The sequence below is a fragment of the Ranitomeya variabilis genome, chromosome 2 (genome assembly GCF_051348905.1).
Source record: "Ranitomeya variabilis isolate aRanVar5 chromosome 2, aRanVar5.hap1, whole genome shotgun sequence".
NCBI classification, from domain to species: Eukaryota; Metazoa; Chordata; class Amphibia; order Anura; family Dendrobatidae; genus Ranitomeya; species Ranitomeya variabilis.
The window spans coordinates 55,713,551-55,741,458 of NC_135233.1; the positions used below are offsets into that span (position 1 = coordinate 55,713,551).

Below are 27,908 nucleotides of genomic sequence, written 5' to 3' on the forward strand. Positions count from 1 at the left end.
GGTATTCACCGCCCAAAGGGTCCTACTGTAATATGCTTAGGCCTCGGTCAGTGAACGCAGGCCTACAGATGGGTATGACCGATGAGCCGAGTATTCCCACCGCGCACCGTAAGCACGCACTGCAATAAAATGCATGAACGCCACTAAAAATGGGGGAGAATTACTCTGCTATTTACCATATATTGAAAACCCTCTCGGCTTTGAAGATGGGGAGGGATTTTTAATTCAATAATGTTCTCCTCTTGGTCAAGCTTACCGACCACCTTTGACATTTCTAGGCAAGAAGGTCCCTGCTTAGAGAACGCCGTTCTGAACTAGTCTGCGAGCGTCGGTGCCCGGCACTCCACTGAAGCAGCAGACGCAAAGGTGCCACTGTTTGCAGAATGGTGGAGCGAACGTTTCAGGATGGGAGATCAGCCCAAAGGGTCGGTTTTCACATGTGCACCAACCCTCCACAAACAGGAAAGTGGTGCACACCTGGGGGGGGTGTCGTACCACCCCTCTATAAAAAAAAACACACAGATTCATATATAGCCACAAATGCAGAGATGGGGCCTTGCTTCGTGGTAAAATGCTTTACTTGATATCTGAAGCTCCACCGTCCAAGCATTACATCTGTCACTAGCAGGGTTTTTTGGTGTGTAAAGATCTGGACTTGGCGATGGGGCGAGGAGGGAAGTGGAAAAAATGTGAGTGGGCTTTACAATCACAGCATGCTCTACTTTGCAGTAGACATTCTGCACAGCCCACCTATGGTGGATGCCACACGTGCGGACCTGGCAGGGGATTTCTGGCCACATTAGCAGATAATATAACGGTGCCTTGGCCACGTGCACATTTTCTAACTAAAATAAAATGCTGAGCTCTGCGATTCGTGGGGGATTCGCTGTAATCTGGGCATTTAGATGAGCAGTGGACACTTAGTAACCCGCAGTACAGACTGCTTTCTGCATACCTGCTTTCCGCTGTGTATCCTGTTCCTCCGTAACACCGGAGTGCTTCCTGTCGTCACCCAAACACCAGCCAGGGTGTTGCTATAAACTTCGTTCTCCTCAATTACACCCTGCCCTTTTTCATGCTGCGAGACAAAGCAAAAATCACAATCACTATAATCAATATTGCAAATACCGGGGCGTCTTTACTGTACATGATGAGAACAAGTTTGCAATGTTAGCGATGAGGGGGGTAAGAAATCTGCAGTTTTGAGTCTGAAAGCGCCTGAACCATCCTGTAGGAATCTGGTAGAGAAAATGGGCTATAAGTATACAATATAATTTTGAGTGGGTATTTTGCATAAAAGTAATGGTCTATCTGCAGAGGGACATTTACAAAGTGATGTGAATAACAAAGGTTAAAGACAACGCGTCAATCTGAAAGATAATGACAATGTTGTGATGCGCGTATAATATGCCACGCGTGGTCAAACTGTCACATTGTACATCAAAAGCTTCAATTTTGGCTAGAATGAACACTACTCTTGATATATGTTCCCACTAATAGAATCTAAGGTCTCCTTTTTGGCTAATGAGACAAGATTTAGGACGAGGGCACAGCTGGTAATCTTCAGTTGGCTCTTCAGTGTTACACAAGCTCTGATTACAGATCGCTACTATCTACATAAGATTTTATGTAACACTCACCACATATATGCCACCGTGCTGGCCGTCGTGGATCTTGTTGTGTCTGACGATAGGGCAGCTGTTTGTGCGGATCTGAATGCCTGCTAAAGCATTGCCTGCGAGGAACAGCACGTAAATCAGCAATGACAAAAAAAATAACAGCTCGAAAAATAGGCAAAATCTAAAACTTACCATATATGTCATTTTCTTCTATAAGGCCTCTTCCATCACCAAAGATATACACACCTCCTTGGTTTCCATTAAAAATTGCATTTCCCCTGTAAATACAATGAAGACTTTCAGGAAGCATAAATGCAAAAGGTCACAACAAGAGAATGTAAAAGAAACCAATGACCGGTCACGTTAGCATCGACGTTTATTCCCATGTTGTGCATTGTACACATGCTGGGGGCTTAGTCTTACACATGCTTGAGATTGTTGCACAGGTTGGATATCACTGATGCCCCATGTAACAGCGTATGTGAGCCACAATAAGCCAGCAGGTATATCCAATCCCACTCCACTATCCATCCCTCCCTCCTTCCACTATCCATCCCTCCCTCCTTCCTTCCACTATCCATCCCTCCCTCCTTCCTTCCACTATCCATCCTTCCCTCCTTCCACTATCCATCCCTCCCTCCTTCCTTCCACTATCCATCCCTCCCTCCTTCCAATATCCATCCCTCCCTCCCTCCTTCCACTATCCATCCCTCCTTCCACTATCCATCCCTCCCTCCTTCCACTATCCATCCCTCCCTCCTTCCACTATCCATCCCTCCCTCCTTCCTTCCACTATCCATCCCTCCCTCCTTCCTTCCACTATCCATCCCTCCCTCCTTCCTTCCACTATCCATCCCTCCCTCCTTCCTTCCACTATCCATCCCTCCCTCCTTCCTTCCACTATCCATCCCTCCTTCCTTCCACTATCCATCCCTCCTTCCTTCCACTATCCATCCCTCCCTCCTTCCACTATCCATCCCTCCCTCCTTCCACTATCCATCCCTCCCTCCTTCCACTATCCATCCCTCCCTCCTTCCACTATCCATCCCTCCAATCTTACAAACAGAAAACAGCTAACGTGATGGGTAAGAACGATTTCTCCAATCTATGCAGCAGAACTATGAATACACATTAAAAGGTTTAGCGATACATGAAATTAACAGCATGGTACGAGAAGCACACACAAAAACATGTTTTTGGAAACACCCGTTGGTTAGCGTCATGTTCTGGATGTTGCATCCATTTATGTACACATACATATATGGTACATACATACGGTACATACACACTTTACACCCCCTACTACTGGACTGTGTTCTGTTATGTTCACACCGCATTTTTGCAGCATTTTTACCCCGCAGGCAAAACCTGCTCTCTTAGAAGCAAAGCAGCAACATCAAAAAAGAAGGTTTTAGGGTATGTGCACACGTTGCGGAATGGTGTGCGGATTTGTGCAGGTGGAATCCGCACACAAAAAAAAAAATGCGGTAAATCCGCAGTACGGATTTACCAAAATCAGTGCGGAAAAATCGGCACACCATTCCGCAACGTGTGCACATACCCTCAGTGGGTGACAAATGCTGCAAAAAAGGGACATGCTGCATTTTGCAAAAATGCAACTCTGACAAAAGTCAGGGGGAAAAAAAAAAAAAAACAAGCTGTGTGCATGAGAATTCTGAAAACTCAGACTTTGCTGGTACTGTGAACAAAGCCTAAATGTCTCTGGTGGAACTTTCTTTTTTTTCCTTTCCTTATGTCTATATACTTGTGACAGATTATGCAAGTTACTTTTGTTTTTATTTTTCTGTTATAAAAGTTGAACAGTTAATTCCAGAGTTTCAATTTTTTATTTTGCTTTATGTAGGGATAAAATGAAAACATCTTTTCATAGATCTAACTTTTATGGACACTATTCAGTGTGTTAATTTTTTTTTCTTCTTATCTCTGAATTGGGAGAAAAGAGCGATTTAAACTTTTATATTTGTTGTTATTTTTCCTTTATTTTCCGTTCCCTTTAGGCAACATTGAACCTGCGATAGTTTGATCGCCAGATATACTGCAATTTTATAGTGCTAAATTATAAATGTTACGTTTCTGACCTATGAAGCCGAGGGCAGTCAGTCAGTAAACAATTGGTAATAAGCCATCAGGGAGGGGGATAATGGGTGCCAGAACAAGCTATAGCTAGCGCAGGCTGCAGATCTTCGTGGCAGGCGAAGGCCATAAAATACAGCAGGCACTTTCTCAGTATGGAGCAGGCTCAGCTCCTGAGCTCGCTCCTAAAGGCCCCGTCACACATAGCGAGATCGCTAGCAAAATCGCTGCTGAGTCACAAGTTTTGTGACGCAACAGCGACCTCAGTAGCGATCTCGCTATGTGTGACACGTACCAGCGACCAGGCCCCTGCTGTGAGATCGCTGGTCGTGTCGGAATGGCCTGGGCCGTTTTTTGATCGTTGAGGTCCCGCTGACATCGCTGAATCGGTGTGTGTGACACCGATCCAGCGATGTCTTCACTGGTAACCAGGGTAAACATCGGGTTACTAAGCGCAGGGCCGCGCTTAGTAACCCGATGTTTACCCTGGTTACCAGCGTAAATGTAAAAAAAAAACAAACAGTACATACTCACCATCTGATGTCCGTCAGGTCCCTTGCCGTCTGCTTCCTGCTCTGACTGAGCGCCGCCGTACAGTGAGAGCGCAGCACAGCAGTGCTCTCACTGTACGGCGGCTCAGTCAGAGCAGGAAGCAGACGGCAAGGGACTTGACGGACACCGAAAGGCGAGTATGTACTGTTTGTTTTTTTTGGTAACCAGGGTAAACATCGGGTTACTAAGCGCGGCCCTGCGCTTAGTAACCCGATGTTTACCCTGGTTACCCGGGTGCTGCAGGGGGACTTCGGCATCGTTGAAGACAGTTTCAACGATGCCGAAGTCGTTCCCCTGATCGTTGGTCGCTGGAGAGAGCTGTCTGTGTGACAGCTCCCCAGCGACCACACAGCGACGCTGCAGCGATCAGCATCGTTGTCTGTATCGCTGCAGCGTCGCTGTGTGTGACGGGGCCTTTACCCCGAACCCAACATCCAGATGTCAACTCCTTCCCCACATAGCATGTCCTAGCAAATTAGGGTAATAATTGACCAACTTGACCCTGTAAGTGTTTGACGTCATTGATGCGAGGCAGGATAACTACCCCGGCCTGCCCAGGTAAGCCGTATATACCACCACATACATGGATTTACTTACCGTATGGTTGGGTCACTATTTGAGGTAATCCAAACACCAGCAAAATTGTTTGCATAGATTTTGTTCTCCAGGAACTGCCCTCTCCCTTTTTCATGGACATAAATTCCACCGGTCTGGCCATGGTGAATTTCACATCTGACCACAGTGGGATTGGCGTAGGCCTTCACCTCGAAGCCCGCTATTCGATTTCTATGTATGTTGCAGCTTTCAAAGTAGCCCTGTAAGCAGAAAGGTTCTCAGCAACAGAAAGTTCAATCACTTAAAATAAAAAGTTCTTACAAATCTTTTGCATGTGTCACCTAATACACATCCATAAACTAGTCATTAGAGGGCTCCACTCGGCTGTCTCCATCGGTCCCGTACCATTTCAATAGAACACAGCCATTTTGTTCCTACACCAGAACCTACCATGCCATGGTCAAACGTGAAGACCCCAACATCCCGTCCGTGGTGAATGTGGTTTCGCCTAATGATTGGGTTGCCGTGATTTTTCACCCATATACCAGCTAGAGCGTTATTGGAAATCTCATTGTCTTCATAAATCCCCTAAACAAACAAAAACAAATATATAGAAATCTAATCTGCTATAACATCTGCGCACTACAACACTGAATGAAGGCTGGTTACCTCGGCGTGGTCCGTGATATACAGGCCTACATTTTCGCAGTCACTGATGTTACAGTGTTTAATAGTGGGACAAGCCCCCTGCCCGCTCACACATACGGCTGAGCCGACTGCAATAGAGACATGAATGCAACAAAGTCATAAAAAAAAAAATGTGGCTGATGGTTCATATGCTTCTGTAATATCAAGTCACATACCTGTGCAAGTGCTGCGAATGATACAGTGATCGATGACCGGACTGCAGTTCACTGTGATCTCCAAGCAATGGTGGGCGTTGTGGTGCTGGGCAGATTTATCATCGGGATTAAACTGGATCAAATAGGAAAAAAAAAAAATCAATTAAAAACACAGATCTATAAAACATAGATAACAATTCTATGCATTGCAGTATGAATCAGATGGAAACTGAGCACTTTCCTGTGAATAGTTTCTCATCTGTTAAACGGCAGACAACGGCACATTTTGTAATTCTAAGAAATAAAAGCCGTTGCCATTACCGGCTCCCTGTCACTTATGGCACAATACAATCCAACCCCATATACTGTGGTAACGCTCCAGTAAAAATGGCCTGGTTGTGGTGATCACAAAATTAGAGGTTTTTTTTTTTCTTAAGTTAAACTCGCAAAAATGAGAAGAAAAAATAAAAGATAAGTGTGTGAGTTGGTGTTTTTACGCCAGGAGCTTTATTTTTTTACTTCTCTGCTGGTGTTGGTGCCGGAGGAGGGAGGCAGAACAACTTGAATCTGTATTCTAATTTTTGAGGGGGATGAGGTGTCAAACAAACATTTTTTTTTATGAAAGTGTCAGTAAATATGTGAATATCTTGCTACTTTGGATAATTGAGCACACAGCAATACAGTATATAGTATATACAGTTAAGTCCATATATATTTGGACAGAGACAACATTTTTCTAATTTTGGTTATAGACATTACCACAATGAATTTTGAACAAAACAATTCAGATGCAGTTGAAGTTCAGACTTTCAGCTTCCATTTGAGGGTATCCACATTGAAACTTTTAAACCCTTCATCCAATTTTAGCTTCTTAACATGTGCCACCCTGTTTTTAAAGGGACTGTCACAGGGTCTTTCTCCGGTATCACACAATCAACAGAGCTAGAGTATAGTAAACAATTCCAAGACCTTTATTTAGGCAAAAATACAAAAGGTCCATATATAGTCCACCACACAAAGGTTAAAATAGTCCAGAAGAAAAATGCAGTTCAGTAACAGGATAAGAGTCCAACAATCCAGCAGACAGAGAATAGCATAGTCCATATACTCTTCTTTCTCTCTGAGATGCTGTGAACACATCATTCCACACAGGACTGATCTGTGTCTCACCTCCCTGATATTTTAAAGGTACCGTCACATTAAGCAACGCTGCAGCGATATCGACAACGATGCCGATCGCTGCAGCGTCGCTGTGTGGTCGCTGGAGAGCTGTCACACAGACCGCTCTCCAGTGACCAACGATGCCGAAGTCCCCGGGTAACCAGGGTAAACATCGGGTTACTAAGTGCAGGGCCGCGCTTAGTAACCCGATGTTTACCCTGGTTACCAGTGTAAATGTAAAAAAAACCAAACACTACATACTTACATTGCTGTGTCTGTCGCGTCCCTCGCCTTCAGCTTCCCTGCACTGTGTAAGCGCCGGCCCTAAGCACAGCGGTGACGTCACCGCTGTGCTTTGCTTTATGGCCAGCACTGACACAGTCAGTGCAGGAAGCTCTGAGCAGCAGCGCGGATGCCGGGGGACGTGACAGACATCAGAGGGTGAGTATGTAGTGTTTTTTTTTTTTACTTTTACAATGGTAACCAGGGTAAATATCGGGTTACTAAGCACGGCCCTGCGCTTAGTAACCCGATATTTACCCTGGTTACCATTGTAAAACATTGACAGCAAAAGCAACGATGCCAGCAAACATGACGATACACGCCGATCTGACGACCAAATAAAGTTCTGGACTTTCAGCAACGACCAGCGATATCACAGCGGGATCCAGATCGCTGCTGCGTGTCAAACACAACGATATCGCTATCCAGGACGCTGCAACGTCACGGATCGTTGTCGTTCTCGTTGCAAAGTCGTTTAGTGTGAAGGTACCTTTAGTCTCCCTCCTCATTCACAGGTCAGGAGGGGGAAGGTCTCAGGGGCTCATTGTTTCAAGAAGCTAGGTCAACATGTCATTAGCATTTTAGCAAACAATACAGTACTATGGGGGTTGATATCAGATGGCAACAACAGTCATTAATCAATTAGCAAATAACTCCTTCTACAAGAGAACACCATGAAAATAAGTAAAATAGAAATATACACAAAAATGATACCCACATAGCATATCACACCATCACAGGGACCAAAAGTAATCGACAGATTAAATAATTTTAAATAAAATGTTCATTTTTAGTAGTTGGTTGAAAACCCTTTGTTGTTAATGACTGCCTGAAGTCTTGAACTCATGGACATCACCAGACGCTGTGCTTCATCCTTTTTGATGCTCTGCCAGGCCTTCACTGCGGTGGTTTTCAGTTGCTGTTTGTTTGTGGCCTTTCTGTCTGAAGTTTAGTCTTTAACAAGTGAAATGCTGCACAATTGGGTTGAGATCAGGTGACTGACTTGGCCATTCAAGAATATTCCACTTCTTTGCTTTAATAAACTCCTGGGTTGCTTTGGCTTTATGTTTTGGGTCATTGTCCATCTGTAGTATGAAACGACGACCAATCAGTTTGGCTGCATTTGGCTGGATCTGAGCACACAGTATGTCTCTGAAGACCTCAGAATTCATTCTTCTGTCCTGTGTCACATCATCAATAAACACTAGTGACCCAGTGCCACTGGCAGCCATGCATGCCCAAGCCATCACACTGCCTCCGCCGTGTTTTACAGATGATGTGGTATGCTTTGGATCATGAGCTGTACCACGCCTTCCCCATACTTTTCTCTTTCCATCATTCTGGTAGAGGTTGATCTTGGTTTCATCTGTCCAAAGAATGTTCTTCCAGAACTGTGCTGGCTTTTTTAGATGTTTTTTAGCAAAGTCCAGTCTAGCCTTTTTATTCTTGATGCTTATGAGTGGCTTGCACCGTGCAGTGAACCCTCTGTATTTACTTTCATGCAGTCTTCTCTTTATGGTAGATTTGGATATTGATACGCCGACCTCCTGGAGAGTGTTGTTCACTTGGTTGGCTGTTGTGAAGGGGTTTCTCTTCACCATGGAGATTATTCTGCGATCATCCACCACTGTTGTCTTCCGTGGGCGCCCAGGTCTTTTTGCATTGATGAGTTCACCAGTGCTTTCTTTCTCAGGATGTACCAAACTGTAGATTTTGCCACTCCTAATATTGTAGCAATTTCTCGGATGGGTTTTTTCTGTTTTCGCAGCTTAAGGATGGCTTGTTTCACCCGCATGGAGAGCTCCTTTGACCGCATGATTACTTCACAGCAAAATCTTCCAAATGCAAGCACCACACCTCAAATCAACTCCAGGCCTTTCATCTGCTTAATTGAGAATGACATAACGAAGGGATTGCCCAAACCTGTCCATGAAATAGCCTTGGAGTCAATTGTCCAATTACTTTTGGTCCCTTTAAAAACAGGGTGGCACATGTTAAGGAGCTGAAACTCCTAAACCCTTCATCCAATTTTAATGTGGATACCCTCAAATGAAAGCTGAAAGTCTGAACTTCAACTGCATCTGAATTGTTTTGTTCAAAATTCATTGTGGTAATGTCTATAACCAAAATTAGAAAAATGTTGTTTCTGTCCAAATATATATGGACTTAACTGTATTGTTTTAAGGTTTTGTACATTATATTTATTAATTTTTTTTAATAAAAAAAAGTCCCCAATCACTTCTAAAATACATTGCAGTCTACGGGATTCCTATGAAGTGCAACCACAAGCTGGGCTTCATAGGAACAACATGGAAAACACAGGGGGCTTTTAGTAGGGGCCCCAGGTACAATTACCCCAATTGCACCCCACCATCACACCCGCAGAGGTGGGTTGAGGGGTGCATGTGCTTTGGATGCGACACCTTCTCTCGTTTCCCAACCTGATAAATGTGGCTATCATCAATAATGGCAACAAAGATGTTAAATAAGGAAACTGCCACTTGGTTCCTGCTGCTCGAACCATAGGTGGCATGAATCAGTCTGCTGTACGATTATAGCCAGGTACATTTTTCAATGAAATGTTTAAAGAATTTCAGCAAATACACTGTTTGAAGGGGAATAGAGGAGACTAACCTGGTGCAGCCCCCGGCCGGCTTGTCCCCCACACTGCTGCAGTGGATTAACAGTTCCCACACATGGTGAAGACCTGTCATCTAGAGCGGAGCAAGGAGAAGCCATCCGGGGGAAGCCCTGGACTTGTCACATCCATACATATGGTCCCCGGCTGGGTCATCAAACTAGACACACACTGGAGTTTCAGAGCTATACATATCCGATTCATGCTCTGTTGCTCAGGCAGCATGAGCCGACTGACAGCTCCTTTGAAGAGGCATCTAAGCGCAGATGTTACTTTCCTGGCTCCTGTGCTGTACACAGCACAAGAATTTGCTCCATGCAGATAGTGAGCACACCCGCCATACACGTGCGGCAGATGTCACTAAGGGAATTAAACTAAGGGACGAGAGGCAAGTAGGAGGTGAAAAAAATTGGGGACAGCGTGTCTACAGGTAGGGACTTTCTAAGGGGGAATATGAGTTAGTGCATTCTGTGGCAGATACTAATCAAGTCATCTAAATCTTACCCTGATGGTCATATACCCAACATAGGCATCTTCTGATCCTTCCATGAACACAAACGTGGAGTCTCTAGTGTTTTCAATGATCACTTTGTCTGCAACTTTTCCTGGAGCTGTAGGGACAAAAAAAAAATAAAAAAAAAATTATATTTTTGTCTAAAAATAATGTTTTCATAAATTTGGGTGATTAGAAATGTTTGCAATATGCATTCAATAGCCTCCTGTGCTGCACTGCCTAGTGCTGCAGAATGAGTTATCTGAGAATCAGTCAGTGAGCTTGGCCGAATGGGAGAGCTTAAAGCTCCCGTGTTACATCTGCCGAGCTCCTCTCAGCTAATTTATGATGACCAAGTTTAGCTCAGGGTGTAAGCTAGCACAGTAAACTCACAGCTTGCACACATCTAAGGCTACGTTCACATTAGCGTTGTGCGCCGTTGCGTCGGCGACGCAACGCACAACGCACGCAAAAACGCGTCAAAACGCACGCAAAAACGCTGCGTTTTGCGACGCATGCGTCGGTTTTTGCCGAAAATCGGACGCAAGAAAAATGCAACTTGTTGCGTTTTCTTGGTCCGACGCTTGCGGCAAAAAAGACGCATGTGTCGCACAACGCAACAAAAAAAAACGCATGCGTCCCCCATGTTAAGTATAGGGGCGCATGACGCATGCGTCGCCGACGCAAACCCGACGCACATTAGCTTAACGCTAATGTGAACGTAGCCTAAGAAAAAGGAATTGTGACACTATTGCTTGGCCTATTACACAGATAGAAAATGCTTCTTGGGAAGATTACAGAACCTGGAAGGGCCATAGATTTGTCTTTGGAACAGAGTGGGGGCCGCCCTGCAGGGACATACAGTACGTAAAGATTACCAATGTAGCCTTACCTGCACCGATCATCGTTATTGGAGACTCTATGTAGATCCATTCATCTGTGTAGATGCCAGAATGGACAAAAATGAGCCCATCAAAGTGAGCTTCCTGCACCCCACCCAACGCATCTTCAATGGTGTCGTAATACTGATCAAGAAAGGGGAAAATATACATCACTGACCGATCATACATGCCCGACCTCTGTACACACACAGGCAGATACTCACCAACATATTTTCCCTGCCTTTATATCTAGTCGGGTTGCTGTAAAAATGTTCCGCAAAACCTGGTTTAACATGTGCTCCTTTATACTGTAAGGGAAATACACACTTTAGTCATCTTAAGGAGCCCAAAAGTACATTTTAAAAAGGTCACTTACAATCAATGTAAAAATATTGCAGATACACCAGCAATAGTAGGGGGCATTAAAACATTAAAATAAGCAGATTACTCCGGATTAAGGTTTTTGATTTTACACCAACCCCTTCCCTTGTTTCCCCACTTAATGTATCCAGTGCCAGAGTAAAGGCCGTTAGGGCTGACATGTACAATCACAGGAATCACTCCACCGCCCATGCACAAGAAAACTAGGGCGATGGAGCAGAGTCCCAAGTTTGTGTGACCAGCGGCCCTGAACAGATAACGTGCATTTTCTGAGAGTGGAGCCATAAGAACGTGACCGCAACATCTACACGAGAGAATGGTCTTTAACATTTTTTTTTATTATTATTCATCATGCAAATTTTGCCAATTTTCAAGTGTAAAACTGCAATTTTTTATTTTTGCACAAATCGAAGTTGCAATATTTTTAAACTATTGTACAAGTCCCGTCTAACTTTTGGAAAAGTGAGCAAATCTCAGAAGGCAAACAAAGTGCGTCCACCAAGTTCACCACAATGCACTCCGCATAGCGTGGAGACGTTACGACAGAAGTGAATGCCAATCTGACTATACTGCATTTCTGGCGGTGGCGCATACCTCTTCACGAATTTGGCTTCTTACTCTTGATGAATCAGGGGCCTACGTTTTATGTTAAATCCGTCCGTCCTAGGGATGGGTATGCTACAGAGTTTCTGCAGCAGTAAAGTCTGCAGCCTTTTTGTGAGGTTTCTTGTTACAGATATGCTGTGACTTAACGGCATAATTCACTTTTGTGATGAAATTTTCCAGCATCAAAAAACAAAAGGAACAGCATCCAGTCCAGGTGAAAACGGAAAAAAAAAAATCTTTATTCCGCCATGATACAATATGTTCATACTTGCTAAAGACCAATACTGGTTGAAACGTTGTATCTTGGCGGAATAAAGATTTCGCTTTTTCACCTGGACTGGATGCTGTTCCTCTGTTTTTTGGCCATTTATTTTCCAATTGGATCTGGATCATGCATTCCTATATTGAAGTGCTGACGGCTTTTTTATATGTTGAAAAACTTTCCAGCATAACTGGACCCGCTGCATATTTAGAGTCAGCAGTGCCCGTTCAATTCTGCAATATGTGGATGAAATTTCATACCACCTCATCGGGCGTGTTACAGTACCACGGTGCCGGTGTAATGTGCCGCATATTCTCTGCAGAGTATTTGACATGTGGGGGTGTTTTCTAGCAGAATAAGAATTAAGAGTGTCTTGCTCTGCTCACTTCTGGATGAATCAGCACACGTCCCCGTTGGTATCAGAAGCGATGTCCCCTGTCCCTCTTACCACTTAATGAGGAAGATGATCAGGACCAACCCTTTAATTCACACTTCCCCAAAGTTGCAGTGCATTTAATTAGTCTGGACCTATAATCAGATCCTTGCCAGACAGGAACCACATTTTCAGATCACTTGTCTTTGGCATCCTATTGAAATCACTGGTCATTGATCTATGTCAATCAATTGGGTGATTTAAATCAGTTTAGGTAAACAATTTGGTCCGTGTATATACACCAGATTCCCACCGAAATCCTTAAGGTACCTTCACACTAAGCGACTTTGCAACGATAACGATAGCGATCCGTGACGTTGCAGCGTCCTGGATAGCGATATCGTTGTGTTTGACACACAGCAGCGATCTGGATCCTGCTGTGATATCGCTGGTCGTTGCTGAAAGTTCAGAACTTTATTTGGTCGTCAGATCGGCGTGCATCGTCGTGTTTGACACCAAAAGCAACGATGCCAGCGATGTTTTACAAAGGTAACCAGGGTAAACATCGGGTTACTAAGCGCGGCCCTGCGCCCTACGGTCGTGTGAATCTAGCCTGAAAAAAAGTAGAGCGATCTGAACTATCAACGATGCCGATCGCTGCAGCGTCGCTGTGTGGTCGCTGGAGAGCTGTCACACAGACAGCTCTCCAGCGACCAACGATGCTGAAGTCCCCGGGTAACCAGGGTAAACATCAGGTTACTAAGCGCAGGGCCGCGCTTAGTAACCCGATGTTTACCCTGGTTACCAGCGTAAACGTAAAAAAAACAAACAATACATACTTACATTGCCATGTCTGTCACACGTCCCTCGCCGTCTGCTTCCCGCACTGACTGATTGCCGGCCGTAAGGCACAGCACAGCGGTGACATCACCGCTGTGCTGTGCTTTTACTTTACGGCCGGCGCTCAGTCAGTGCGGGAAGCCGCCGGCGAGGGACGTGTGACAGACAGCAGAAGGTGAGTATGTACTGTTTGTTTTTTTTACTTTTACACTGGTAACCATGGTAAACATCGGGTTACTAAGCGCGGCCCTGCGCTTAGTAACCCGATGTTTACCCTGGTTACCCGGGGACTTCAGCATCGTTGGTCGCTGGAGAGCTGTCTGTGTGACAGCTCTCCAGCGACCACACAGCGACGCTGCAGCGATCGGCATCGTTGTCAATATCGCTGCAGCGTCGCTTAGTGTGAAGGTACCTTTAGTGTAAAGCTAATTCACACAATAGAAAAGAGATGGCAATTCCAGGCACAACCATGGGTCTTCAGCTGTAAAACCAAGGTCTTCAGTTCAGCTGAACCAACAGCCTGGTAGGTCAGGGTAAGGAGAAGTGCGGTCAGATCAGGAACTGTGGCCGTAACATTGATCATAAAATCGGCCTCTACGGTCGTGTGAATCTAGCCTGAAAAAAGTAGAGCGATCTGAACTAACCCAGACGTACATAATGACTTATGGACTAGGGAGGAATGACATCTGTGAAAAGAAGTGAAGGCTATGGGAAGATACAGCATGATGTAATGAAGACCCCACAGTCAGGACTACACCGGTGCCTTCACGCACACCAGCATTATCGTACACAGACATACCAGTTGCTGGAAACTCTCCTTCCATGGGTTTGGATGCTCATATTCCTCAGGGTTAATCTGATAGAATTTGCCAGGTTCGGGGTGCATCATAGGGCGTGTATATTCAAACACCTCCATATATAATCGTTTCCTGAAAATACAATTCCTGCATTACTACGAGCCCCCAAAAGTCTCATTACAGCAGCTGGTGCAATGTGTGCGCCGATGGGTGTATGTATACTGCGTCACACGAAGGTTTACCCACTGATCTGTCGCTGGTCTGCTAAGAGTTTGCCTACTTAAAATAGAGATCCTTAGGCAAATATGCTAGAAAAACACAGGGATCATCTGCTCATATATCACTTAGGTGCAGAAAGACAGAGCAACCACGAGACTTCTGCCCTGCAGTAAATACACAACAAACACCCAACAGCGCTACACAAATTCATCACATGGACAATTATTGCTAGATCAGAAAAAGGGACCCGTCACCAATTTTGTCCTGTGTCAACTAAAACTATTATCCAGCGTCTGTGCTGCAGTGCATAAATGGTTTTATAACCCCACCAAAAACCTTTAAGAGTTCCCCCACACTGTATGTTAATCCTGTCGGTCCGGGGGGAACCATTCTGGACTCTCTACCCCTCCTTCCGGCTGTTGCTCGCCTCATACTTTCATAGACGTGGCTGGCGCCCTTTGCGTCATCCACATAGCCTGGTGAAATCAAACGCCTGTGCAGAGGAATCACCGGCTTGTGCCTGCACATTTTGCTCTGCCCTACTGCGGGCAGAACCAAAAACATCAGTGAGCATGAGCACAGCAATGGTAGCAAAATAGTTTGGGTACATGAGACGGAAAGACATGTACCAGAGCATGCGCACTAATTGTTTGTCAGCTCTGCCTGCAGTAGGGCAGAGAACAGTGCGCAGGCGAGAGCCGGCGAGTTGTCTGGGCAGGCGTGGGATTTCGCCCGTCAATCAAAGCAGGAGGACAGCGAACGAGCAGCCGGGGGGAGGGGTAGAGACCCCAGAATGAACGCCCATTGGACCGGACGGCCGGAAATGAACATACAGCGTGGGAGAACTTAGAAAGATTTGGGGAGGCATATACAGTGGAAGTTGAGTGGTGGAATTATGGAAATCACAGAATGGAGACATGTTAATTAAATGCACATGGTGAAAAAAAAAAATAAATATTCAAGAACACTTAATTTATCCAATTTGAGCGCCACATGCAGAAATAGCCTCATTGATAGCTGCAAAGGCTGTAAGTGCGGGTAACAGTTGTCTGAGGAAGGTTCTGCCACACGGATTGCGCTTGGACAAATCATCAAGATCCGCTGCTGGCAGGTCGGATTGTAATCGCCAACCAATGACTTCAGATGTGCTACATGGGAGACAAGTTTGGAGATGCTGCAGGCCATATTAGGGGTAGCTGGACCTATGTAGCCTTCATTTCAGGTACACTAACAGCTCAGCCATGGGAACCGTGCTACGGCCATTTCTCCAAATTGTCCCAGGAGCAGTTTGTCGACATAACACGAGGTAGCGTGTGTCCTGGCGCGCTCAGAGAGGAAGAACCTCAGACAACCATTAATAACCTCACAGATGGAAGCCAAGGCGGTAAAGTGTGGGGATTTCTGCACGTGGCGCTCATACTCTATACTGAATAAATCGAGGTTTTCCAAATGTTTCCATTTTTTCATCAGATGAATCGTTTGTTTTTTTCCTATCAATCGTGTGATTTCCATGACGCCACGACATTTCCTTCTTACTGTTACAATTTTAATATTAAGTGTATGACGTCAGGTGAAGAACTGACCAGCGTGATCTTCGTGAGGTTGGGCTCTGCGCACTTTACTCCTGAAAGGGAGCCAGTCATTAGGATTCCCCCAGTTAAAAAGGGGGTTGTCCACTTCTCAAAAACCCCTTCTCAATTGCTATTACCCCCCCTCTAAAATGAAAACAGCATGTACTCCGCTGCAGTGCAGGCGCCATTATAAGGCTGTGCACCTGCACTCCCGTGACTTTATGCTACACGAGCCCTGCCGCCAACAGTGGCCGCTTCATGCTCATTTTCTTCATGGATAACAGACATTCGGAGGAGGTTGGAAAGAATCGGCAGATCTCACTTCTGGATTATCGTTAAGACTATAGTGAGACTGAAGCGACCACCGTTTGGCTGCACGGCTGAACGTGACGTCACGGACCCCCAGGGAGAACAAGCATCAACATTGCTGGAACGGTGCCAGCACTGCAGGGGAGTACAGGCCGAGTTTATTCTACCACAGTGAATATAACAATTGAGGAAGTTGTCGGTAGTGGAAACCCCTATAAAACTGTTGACTGCATTTTATGTGCCTCCTAATTCAAGCGGCCCAAAAGGTACGCTTGCAGCCAGGCATATTCCGTGAAATGAGCTAATGTTTTAGAGAAGACACTTAAGATCTGGCCGAGCTTCATGACCAGAGATGGACTCGTCTGGCTCCACTGCTGGTTGGCTTCTCCTAGCACAGCAGTAGATGTTTCACTGATGGCTCTCTATGTACACGAGAGGGAAAGAACTGTCAATCATCTGCAGCAGCGCTGGGAAGAGCCGGCCAGGGTGCAGCCAGACTAGTCTCCTCAATTTTCTTTTAGGACTAAATCTGTTCCACCCCTGCAGCCGGGCATACCCCTGATAGATCCTTATTCACTGCTCCCTCAGTTTTGGCACTGAGCGGTCTGATGGGCGTGCACAACCAAAATTAGGAGTGTGAGCTCATTAACCCATGCCCAAAGGCAGAAGACTGGTAAGCGAGCTCAGAGCAGGCAGTGAGGTTGGTCCACGCATGCCTACGGGACTGTTCGGCACCAATGGCCACACAAGGATAATGTCAGCGGTATGCCTGATGGTAGAGGATCGCTAGGATCGTTATTAGGAGGCACAGTTTAATAATGGGAAACCTGATGACGGGATGGCAGCCAGGAAGACAATTGTTAACCCGATAGTGCCCGGGATAATAGTTTGGTGACCTGAATAAATACTTCAGACCGGTTCCACCAAGGTGTTTGCTACTCCCATCTATAAGGCCGAGTGCACACGGTTTGGCAGCGCTCATCAGCATATACTTTGGAATATCTCTCCCACACCCCATTTACCGAACGAAGACCAAAAGGGGTTCTCTTGGGGCATTTATCTGGCCGTTGTGTACCTGCAGATAACAGACTGCACTTTGCTTTTGCAGTGACAAAAAGAAATACAACAGATGCATATTCCTATGAATGAAAGCTGCCTAGGCCCCACCCTGACTGCAGCACTGTCGGGAATATACCACCTGAGCGTATACGCCAGACAATGCCAGAATCGCAGCACGCACTTCTCCAGGTTGCCATCATTTTGCTCCTAAACTTACCATAAAATAGGATCATTAGCGAGTTCACTAAAGCGCTTGCAGACACAAGCTGCTCGGCAGAGGTCCTGCTCCAGGAGGTACGAGAAGATCTTCAATACCACCTCATCCGGCAGCTTCTCTTGAAGATATTGTTCTGCTGGCGCAGCTGCAAGGAGTATTGGATGGAAACCGTGTCAATAATTCACTTTATACACACGTTACCCACAAAGTCATAGCATCCAATGAAAGAAGACTCCAATTGCAGGAACCAAATAGTAAATCACTTGGAATAAAATCCAAACACGGCATGCTCCATCAGGCTCCATATTACAAAGCTTATTCTGCATGTAGAGAACAACTGTAACATGACGCAGTACAAGGCGCCTGCCGCAGGTGCTCTATGTGCCTAAATATGCATTCACAGGCTATTCACAAAACTTAAATTCTTCATCTAGGTAAGGTGATAACTTGCAGACCAGGGGGAAGGAGGCTCAATCTTTACGACCAAGGTGGGGGGGATGTAAAGGGTGCCATGTCATCACTTCATCATACCGCCTATGCAGAGCCGAGACTGCAGTGAGGAGGGGTGCAGTATCCCTCATTGTGAGAACAGGGCAAAGAAAAGATTTTTTTATTATTATTGCCAGGGCACAGAGAGGCTCAATGTGTGGTGTGGGGGCACGATAAGTATGTGGAGACAATATGATGTGAAACACAAGCAGCAGTACTGTGAGGGCACAGAGGGAGCCATCTGATCCATCTTCAGCATTATGGATGGTTATAGCAGTATGGAGTTTGTATGGTGGTGGAGAATAGTATGCAGCATGCTGGAAAAGTTATGACCCAGGGACGTCTTAAGCGTTTTATTCTGCATAGCGGTATCATGTAAAGTAGAGGTCATAGAAGTCTGGGCAGAACGGAGAAGAAAAGATGTCACCTGTGCGTTAGCGTATACACATTCATTATGCCCACATATGGTGTGCTGTGCGGTGGACTGGTGTAGAACGCATGCCATGGTCACGGTGTGGTGGCATTATTGGACTCCATACAATGGTTTTGGTTAATCAGTATGGCGGTATTATTCAGTTGGCACTGAACATATGGATAAAGGTCTGGCGGTATAATGTCTCGTATTGCAGAGTTCATGCTACAGTGGTTTTTGCTAATAGTCAATATCGTGCACTGCAGACTAGAAAGTGGACCACCTGGATGTTTATAGTCTATGGGTGGTCTCAAAGTGGTTGGTCAGGAGAAGAGGCTATGAAGGCATTTTGGAATTACATTTAAAACTATTGTCACAATAGGAAGGGCCATAACTGATCCATTGAGATGCCCAAGTGGCTCTAAAGGATCAGCCGGGGCTTGTGCGTTTTTAAATGCAGAGACCAAATTTCAGCCCAGTCTAGCCCTGGAGAAGATCTACAGTCTTCTTCAAATATATAATGATTATAACAAAGATCAGAAGAAGCCCAAACTACTCAAAAACAACTACTTTATCTCCAGTTTCCAGGGATAAAGCAGTCTGCACATTAGGAAACCTCTTGTCGTGGTTGGTACGTGGAGGTTGTGATCTTTGCAATAAAATGACAGTAGATATTGCTGTGATCTGTGGACTGGTCAGGGCGTCTATGGATGGGACACAGACCTGTCTTTAATCTTGGATAGACATGAGCGAACATCATCAGCTCACTAATAAAGCTTACTGCATCGCTGCAGCGGATCCTGGATCCCTGAATCGCTCCGGATAATCGGGTGTCCGGCGCTGCGGATGTGTGACAGTCACAACACATGCATGGAGAGCCTGGGTGTTGTGACTGGCACACGGCCGCGACACATGCAGCTGCGGCGCTGGACACCGGTTATCAGAAGCGCTCCAGATATCCGGGTTCCTGCTGCAGCAATTCAGTAAGCAGAATAAGGAGGGATCCGACTATTGGTTCATGCCTACTCCTAAATGTTTCCTGTTGATTTAGTTGAAAAGTTGTCCCTTCAGCCAGAATCTGTCCAATACATAAAAGAAAAAAAAAAAAAAAAAAAGTGTGGAGACGCAACCACCATCTCCACACATCTGCCAGGGAGTCTGCATGCTCAGCAGGAATCGTGAACACGTTGTGACAGGTGTGTGCAGATGTGAAGGCGTCGGTGCCGGTCTCTTCCCGATGAAGTGCACAACACCAGATACCCCTTTGTGGTCGAATAAAAACACAGAGGTCATTGCTCTACAAAACAATGAAAACATAAAAAAGGGAAATAGTCTTACCAGGCAAATCTTGGGATTTCCCAGACACTCTTGCACGTTTTGCTCTATGGCCAAAGTTCTCAGTTGTCGACGTTGAAGCACCCTAGGAAAGGTAAAGGAAAAAAATTACACTTAAAAAAGGAACGTCCACAGACGGATCTGAAAATAAATTATATACCGTCCCTAAAACCCTTTACACAAGAACAGACTCCAGGTAGCAGGCGTTACAGCATCCAAGTCTACCATAATGATAAGATTTCATGAGAGCAAAGAAGATGCAAACCAGTAAAAAGAGAAAGGTCAGATTAGACGGACTGACCACAGAGGTCAAAGAGCAGGGACCACTAAAATTGGTCCCCACATCTCTAGCCATGCCGGTCAGCTGGTGGTGACTGCCGCAAGCCTGGAACGGTCTCTGCATCTTCACACAGCGACACTTAAAGTACATGACCTGTATGAGCATGTCGTGACGCGGGAACTGACACCTGCTCATGGATAGGTACACCACTCATTGGTCATTAAGGGGTTAAGACAAAACAAAAGCAGAAAGATCCACAAAACAAGCAACAACTTAAAGTCAGCTGCATTAAAGGCCAGTAAAGCATCACAAAGGAGGAAACCCAGTGTTTGTGACGACCATGGCTTACAGACTTCAGGCAGTTATCGCTCTCTACAAAATATTAAAAATGAAAAAAAAAAAATATTATAAATAATTATATATATTTTTTATAATTTTTTTTTTTTCATTTTTAATACTTTGTAGAGAGAGCAATAACTGCCTGAAGTCTGTAAGCCATGGACAAATATAAATATAAATTATATATATATATATATATATATATATATATATATATATATATATATATATATATATATACATACATACATACACATACATACACATACACATACATACACTATATGGTGGCCCGATTCGAACGCATCGGGTATTCTAGAATATGCATGTCCATAGTATATTGCACAGCCCACGTAGTATATTGCACAGCTCACGTAGCATATTGCCTACTGACGTAGTATATTGCCCAGTGACGTAGTATACAGCAGAGCCACGTAGTATATTGCACAGCGACGTAGTATATTGCCCAGCCACGTATGTCACAGGTTAAAAAATAAAAAATAAAACATACTCACCTTCCGATCTGAGGGCCCCTTGTAGTTCTGTCGCCTGTGCGCGGTGCACGCGGCAGCTTCCGGTCCCAGGGTGTGATGACGTCGCGGTCACATGACCGTGACATCATGGCAGGTCCTTCTCGCGCAGGACCTGTGATGACGTTGCAGTCACATGACCGTGACGTCACGGCATGTCCTTGTCGCATACCATCCTTAGCATCGGAACCTGCCGCTTGCATGGAGAGGTCACCGGAGCGTGACGAGGAACGGGAAAGGCGGCGGAAGGTGAGTATATAATGATTTTTTATTTTTTATTATTTTTAACATTAGATCTTTTTACTATTGACGCTGCATAGGCAGCATCAATAGTAAAAACTTGGTCCCACAGGGTTAATAGCGACGGTAACGGAGTGAGTTATCCGCGGCATAACGCGGTCCGTTACCGCTGGCATTAACCCTGTGAGAGCGGTGACTGCGGGGAGTATGGAGCGGGCGCCGGCCACTGACTGCAGGGGAGTAGAGAGGGACTAATCGGACTGTGGCCGTCGCTGATTGGTCGCAGCAGCCATGACAGGCAGCTGGCGAGACCAATCAGCGACCTGGATTCCATGACAAAGGCCGCGACCAATGAATATCCGTGACAGACAGAAGGACAGATAGACAGAAAGACAGAAGTGACCCTTAGACAATTATATAGTAGAGATATATATCTCTATATATCATTGTCTAAGTGTCACTTTCTTCTGTCTGTCACGGATATTCATTGGTCGTGGCCTCTGTCTGTCATGGAATCCAAGTCGCTGATTGGTCTCGCCAGCTGCCTGTCATGGCTGCTGCGACCAATCAGCGATGGCCACAGTCCGATTAGTCCCTCCCTACTCCCCTGGAGTCAGTGCCCGCTCGATACTCCCCGCAGTCACCGCTCACACAGGGTTAATGCCAGCGGTAACGGACCGTGTTATGCCACGGGTAACTCACTCCGTTACCGTCGCTATTAACCCTGTGTGACCAAGTTTTTACTATTGATGCTGCCTATGCAGAGTCAATAGTAAAAAGATCTAATGTTTAAAAAAAAAAAAAAAAATGACAAATTATACACTCACCTTCCGCCGCCTTTCCGACGCTCCGGTGACCGGACTATGCAAGCGGCAGCTTCCGGTGCTAAGGTCGGTGTGCGACAAGGACCTGCCATGACGTCACGGTCATGTGACCGTGACGTCATCACAAGCCCTGCGCGAGAAGGACCTGCCATGACGTCACAGTCATGTGACCGCGATGTCATCACACCCTCGGATCGGAAGCTGCTGCCTGAACTGAACACAGGCGACAACACAAGGGGCCCCTCGGAAGGTGAGTATGTTTATTTTTTAACCTGTGACACGTGGCTGGGCAATATACTACATGGCTCTGTGCTGTATACTACGTCGCTGTGCAATATACTACGTCACTGGGCAATATACCACGTCACTGGGCAATATACCACGTCACTGGGCAATATACTACGTGGCTCTGTGCTTTATACTACGCCGCTGTGCAATATACTACGTGGCTCTGTGCTGTATACTACGTAACTGGGCAATATACTACGTGGCTCTGTGCTGTATACTACGTAACTGGGCAATATACTATGTAACTGGGCAATATACTACGTCACTGAGCAATATGCTACGTGGACATGCATATTCTAGAATACCCAATGAGTTAGAATCGGGCCACCATCTAGTACGTGTGTGTGTGTGTGTGTGTGTGTGTGTGTGTGTGTGTGTGTGTGTGTGTGTGTGTGTGTGTGTGTGTGTGTGTGTGTGTGTGTGTGTACACATACATACATACACACACTAAACTTAAACTGTCCAATTACCTTTGAGCCCCTGAAGCGAGGAGGCAAAATGTTGGCAATTCCAAAACATTTCACGGGATATTTTTGTTCAACCACTTTATTTAAACCTGAAAGACTAAACTTCAATTGCATCTTGGTTGTTTCATTTGAACTTGTGGCATGTAGAGCTGAAATCACCAAGATTCCGTCACTGGTCACATATTTCTGGACCCAATTGTGTGTGCAATAAAATATAAAAATATTATACACACACACAGTGTTGGCACCCTTGAAATCGTTCCAAAAAATAATGAAGTCCAGTATTTTGCCAGGCAAACCCTTACAAATTATACAGGTTTATTTCCTTTGTGTGTATTGGGAAAGAAAAAAAAAAGGCACGACAACCACAAAAACAAAACAAGACGAAAGGCAAATTGGACATAATTTCACACAAAACCATCTGCCAGACGAAATTGTTGGCACCCTCAATTTAACATTTGGTTGCACACCTTTTGGAATAAACTGAAAATCACTTCTTATAACCATCAAAAAGCTTCTTACAGGCGTGGCTATGTAGTGCAGGAGAGAGGACGCGCCTCGGGAGAGCTCCGGCCATCCTGACTTTATCCTGCCAAATAATCCCTGATTTCAGGGAATATACCTGCGGGGGCTGAAGCCCTGGGACCCCTGTGACTTTCCTCAGACGGCAGCTGTGGAGACCCGGGACGTCGGGAGCCAGAGCGGTCCGAGCAGGCAGTGGAGCCCACGTGTAGCGGCGGCCATCTGTGGAGCGAGCGTCCAGGCGGATGGAGAGCAGCGCCAGCCCTATCAGTGTCGGGCTTTCTCCTCCAAGACGCCGAGGGTCCTTGAAAGGTAGCCAGGAGCGCTGTGGAACACCCGAGCATGGGTGCTGGGGTCCGGAGCGGTCGGCGGTGACTGCATGGGACGGCGGCCATTATTGTAGCGCGCACCCGAACAGTAAAGGGAGCGGCGCTTTATACTATATCTGCGGTGCTGCACAGGAGGTGAGCGGGCAGCCTGAGATAACAAGGGGGTGGTGCGGTGTGTCCCCTGGAAGATTGTGCCCTGCACCCCCCTTATCAGACAGACATTCCTCCTGCTGGCGCCATAATCCCGGAGGGATTAACCCCCTCCCTGCTGTTCCACCTGTGGGGCTGCTCTGGGCCGCAGTGCCTGGGTAAATACTAAACTGTTGTTCTCAACCCTTGGCGCTCATCCTGCCTGCCTGGTGATCCCCCTGAGATATACCCTGGTATTTAACCCTGCCGTGTCCACTATTGGAAAGTGAACCAGTCATAATTACAAGTACAGTCATCCTGAGGAGTTCTTTTGCTATCCGCTATGCATCACTCCAAGGGAGCAGGGGCTGCTGACAAACTGAAAAAATACGCCAGGGAAGACGCCTCTGATAATGTGCGCACACTTCGGAATAATCCATCGCAGACTCAACGCAAAAATCGCCTCTCTGACAGTAATGAGGAGGGAGAGCAAGATGAACTGACTCAAACAAGCATTTGAACAATTAATGCAGGCTATTTCCCTCACTAGATCTTCTCTTACGGAAAAGATAGAGGATGTACATACTGAAGTGGGCCGTTTGCGGCATGATATGCAAGCTATGAGAGGGCGTATCTCGGAAGTCGAAACGAGAGTGTCCCATATAGGGGATACCATTACCCCAATGGAGGGTAAATTGACAAAAGCCGCTGGCTCTGTAAACGCCTGGAAACAAAAGGCAGACGACCTGGAGAACAGAATGTGCCGCAATAATATTCGAATTATCGGCCTGCCGGAACGTTCGGAGGGCCAGCAACCTGAGCAATTTCTGGAGGACTGGCTTAAGACCTCCCTGGGGGATGGAGTCTCCTCAACATTCTCGGTGGAGAGGGCCCATAGGGTCCCAACGAGACCTTTACCTCCTGGAACTCCACCCCGGCCTTTTCTGGCGCGTCTCCTCAACTGTAGGGACAGAGATGCTATTCTTCGTCTGGCGCGGCAGAAGGGCCCTATCAAGTTCAACAACGCTACTATATCGATTTTCCCGGACTTCTCCATGGAGCTCCAAAAACAACGGGCTCGGTTTATGGAAATTAAGAAACAGCTCAGAGATAAAAACATTATCTATTCCATGCTTTACCCAGCCCGGCTCTGCATTGTCCATGAGGGCTCCTCCTTATTTTTTACAGATCCGGAGGAGGCAGCCGAATGGTTGCGGTCCCATAAGGTGTCTAACGTGGCAGACTCCTAGGTTGTTCCTACTTGTATAATAGCAATATAAACGGAGCTCTCCGTATGGGTGCTGAGGTTATTACAATACCGGACGCTGGATTCAGTGAGGGTATCCCCTTCTCTGACTGTAGGAGTATAGTATCATACTCCTCTACTGTTCCAAGTTTTGTTTTGTTCGGTTCTTTATACTAGTTTTGACTGTTTGATGTGTATAGTCGTCGCCATTAATATTTTTGTGCTCTGTGTGATACACTGATTCCTGCTCAAGTACTGATGTGCGATATTTCTTCTATTGCGTGTGGATATGGGGTCTGAGATTATATGTATGACCTGGAATATATGGGGTATTAAGACTCCCCGAAAGAAAATTAAGGTATTCTCGCAAATTAAACGTTATCATCCTCATATTGTTGCCCTGGTGGAGACACATCTGACTAGGGATACAGTTAGATGTATACAAAAGCCGTGGGTACAGTGGTCTCTCCATGCATTCCACACCAGCTACTCAAAAGGGGTCTCTCTTCTGATACACAGGGATGTTAGGTGGGAAGCCAGGGAAGCACGACGGGAACCTGAGGGTCGTTTTGTCTTTGTGCATGCCTTCATTAACTCACGTGAATATGTGATATTATGTGTCTATAATCCCCCCCGACTAAAGGTACCTTCACACGAAACGACATTATAACGATATCGCTAGCAATCCGTGACGTTGCAGCGTCCTCGCTAGCGATATCGTTTCGTTTGACACGCAGCAGCGATCAGGATCCTGCTGTGATGTCGCTGGTCGCTGAATAAAGTCCAGAACTTTATTTGGTCGTCCGATCGCTGTGTATCGTTGTGTTTGAAAGCAAAAGCAACGATACCAGCGATATTTTACACTGGTAACCAGGGTAAACATCGGGTTACTAAGCGCAGGGCCGCGCTTAGTTACCCGATGTTTACCCTGGTTACTAGCGTAAAATGTAAAAAAAACAAACAGCACATACTCACATTGCGTCCCCTGCAGTCTGCTTCCTCCTCTGACTCAGCGCCGCAAAGTGAAAGTGAAAGCAGCACAGCGGTGACGTCACCGCTCTGCTCACTGTACGGCGCTCAGTCAGTCAGGAAGTGGACGCAGGGGGACGTGAATGTAAGTATGTGCTGTTTGTTTTTTTTAGATTTTACGCTGGTAACCAGGGTAAACATCGGGTTACTAAGCGCGGCCCTGCGCTTAGTTACCCGATGTTTACCCTGGTTACCAGGGGACCTCGGCATAGTTGATCGCTGGAGAGCGGTCTGTGTGACAGCTCTCCAGCGACCAAACAGCGACGCTGCAGCGATCGACATCGTTGTCGCTATCGCTGCAGCGTCGCTTCGTGTGAAGGTACCTTAATACATCGGTTCTTCGCATGGCACTGTGTTTTTCCTTAAATTATCCTGATGCCAACGTTGTTTGTATGGGAGATTTTAATCTGGTCATGGATAGTGCCATGGATAGACTGAGACTAAATGATGCGATACCCGGCGAGTCCTCTCCTCAGTGCCCCTCCCAGTTGGCATTGTTCATGGGTGGTACCGGGTGGATAGACCTATGGAGAACACGTCACCCTGAGACTAGGGGGTATACCTGTCACTCGTCCACCAGGCAATCTTTATCTCGTATAGATTACATTTTTGGATCTAGTGGGCTGGCATTGTAGGTAGATAGCGTTGAGCATGGTAATAGGGGGATATCGGACCACAGTCCGGTTATTCTTAAACTTAAATACGGTCAATCCAACAATAATATACCTTGGAAACTGAATCCCTTCTGGTTGAAACTAATAGATTCTAGTGATAGAACGATTGATCAGCTGAACTGTTTTATCTTAACTCACCCGGAACCTTCAAGTCTTAGTTTGTTTGGGATACTTTAAAAACATACTTAAGGGGATGTTTGTCTTCCACAATTTCTTATATTAAAAGGACAATGGCGAGGGAGGAAGATGAGATAGAGCGGCGGTTGAAGGACTCGGAGGCCGCTTATGTAACTAATCAAACCAGTGGTAACAGGGTTGAATGGCTTGCTTCCCAGAGGCTGTATACTCAGCACATAGATACTAAATCGAAACGCAAACTATTCTTTAGCCGTCAATCCTACTTTGAATTGGGGAATCAGGCCAGTACGGTCCTAGCTTTTTTAGTGCACCAACACACCACTTCCAATACAATACTACAGATTTGAGCACCTGATGGCTCATTAGTATCTTCTACTGATGAAATACTGCGGTGTTTCCATGATTATTATAAATTATTATATAGGTCTGGGAGTGGCCTTGGTGTTTCGGAATGTTTAGATTATTTATCGGATGTGGAGTTCCCATCACTAAGTCCAACCCAGCAAGCTTTTATGGATGCTGAGTTCACGTTGGAGGAAGTTGAGCAGGCTATGACGGATATGGCTACTGGAAAAGCCCCTGGGCCTGATGGGTTTCCCATTGAGTTTTGTAAGAAATACCGGGACAAATTGGCACCACTTTTATTGAAGGTGCTCCAGGGAATATGGGAGGGAGGATCCATGCCTGAAACATTTTATGATGCAAATATTGTGCTTAAGGAGGAAGGGAAGGACCCCTTGGAATGTGGATCGTATCGCCCCATATCACTGGTAAACGTAGACTATAAAATTTTCACCAAAATTTTGGCTACTAGACTGAACACGATCATACTAGATCTTATACACCCAGACCAGACTGGTTTTATGCCTGGGAAGAGTACCTCCAT

The 27,908-nt window shown here is 45.8% G+C and overlaps 1 protein-coding gene across 5 annotated transcripts in view; it reads right to left on the minus strand.

Moving 5' to 3' along the window:
• Positions 1–27,908, minus strand: part of FBXO11 (F-box protein 11) — a 91,185-nt gene that overhangs the window by 11,991 nt on the left and 51,286 nt on the right. For all 5 annotated transcript variants that reach the window (XR_013221018.1, XR_013221017.1, XM_077282439.1 and 2 more), the window contains exons 3-15: positions 19,991–20,072; positions 17,752–17,896; positions 14,379–14,508; positions 11,342–11,425; positions 11,129–11,261; positions 10,248–10,354; positions 5,684–5,795; positions 5,490–5,596; positions 5,271–5,408; positions 4,863–5,080; positions 1,812–1,897; positions 1,641–1,735; positions 956–1,078 (exon numbers count right to left, since the gene is read on the minus strand). Coding sequence is in view for 3 of the 5 variants with exons in the window: in XM_077282439.1 (XP_077138554.1) it covers positions 956–1,078; positions 1,641–1,735; positions 1,812–1,897; positions 4,863–5,080; positions 5,271–5,408; positions 5,490–5,596; positions 5,684–5,795; positions 10,248–10,354; positions 11,129–11,261; positions 11,342–11,425; positions 14,379–14,508; positions 17,752–17,896; positions 19,991–20,072 (1,560 nt within the window). In the remaining 2 variants the exon portion in view is untranslated. The remainder of the gene's footprint in view (positions 1–955; positions 1,079–1,640; positions 1,736–1,811; positions 1,898–4,862; positions 5,081–5,270; positions 5,409–5,489; positions 5,597–5,683; positions 5,796–10,247; positions 10,355–11,128; positions 11,262–11,341; positions 11,426–14,378; positions 14,509–17,751; positions 17,897–19,990; positions 20,073–27,908) is intronic.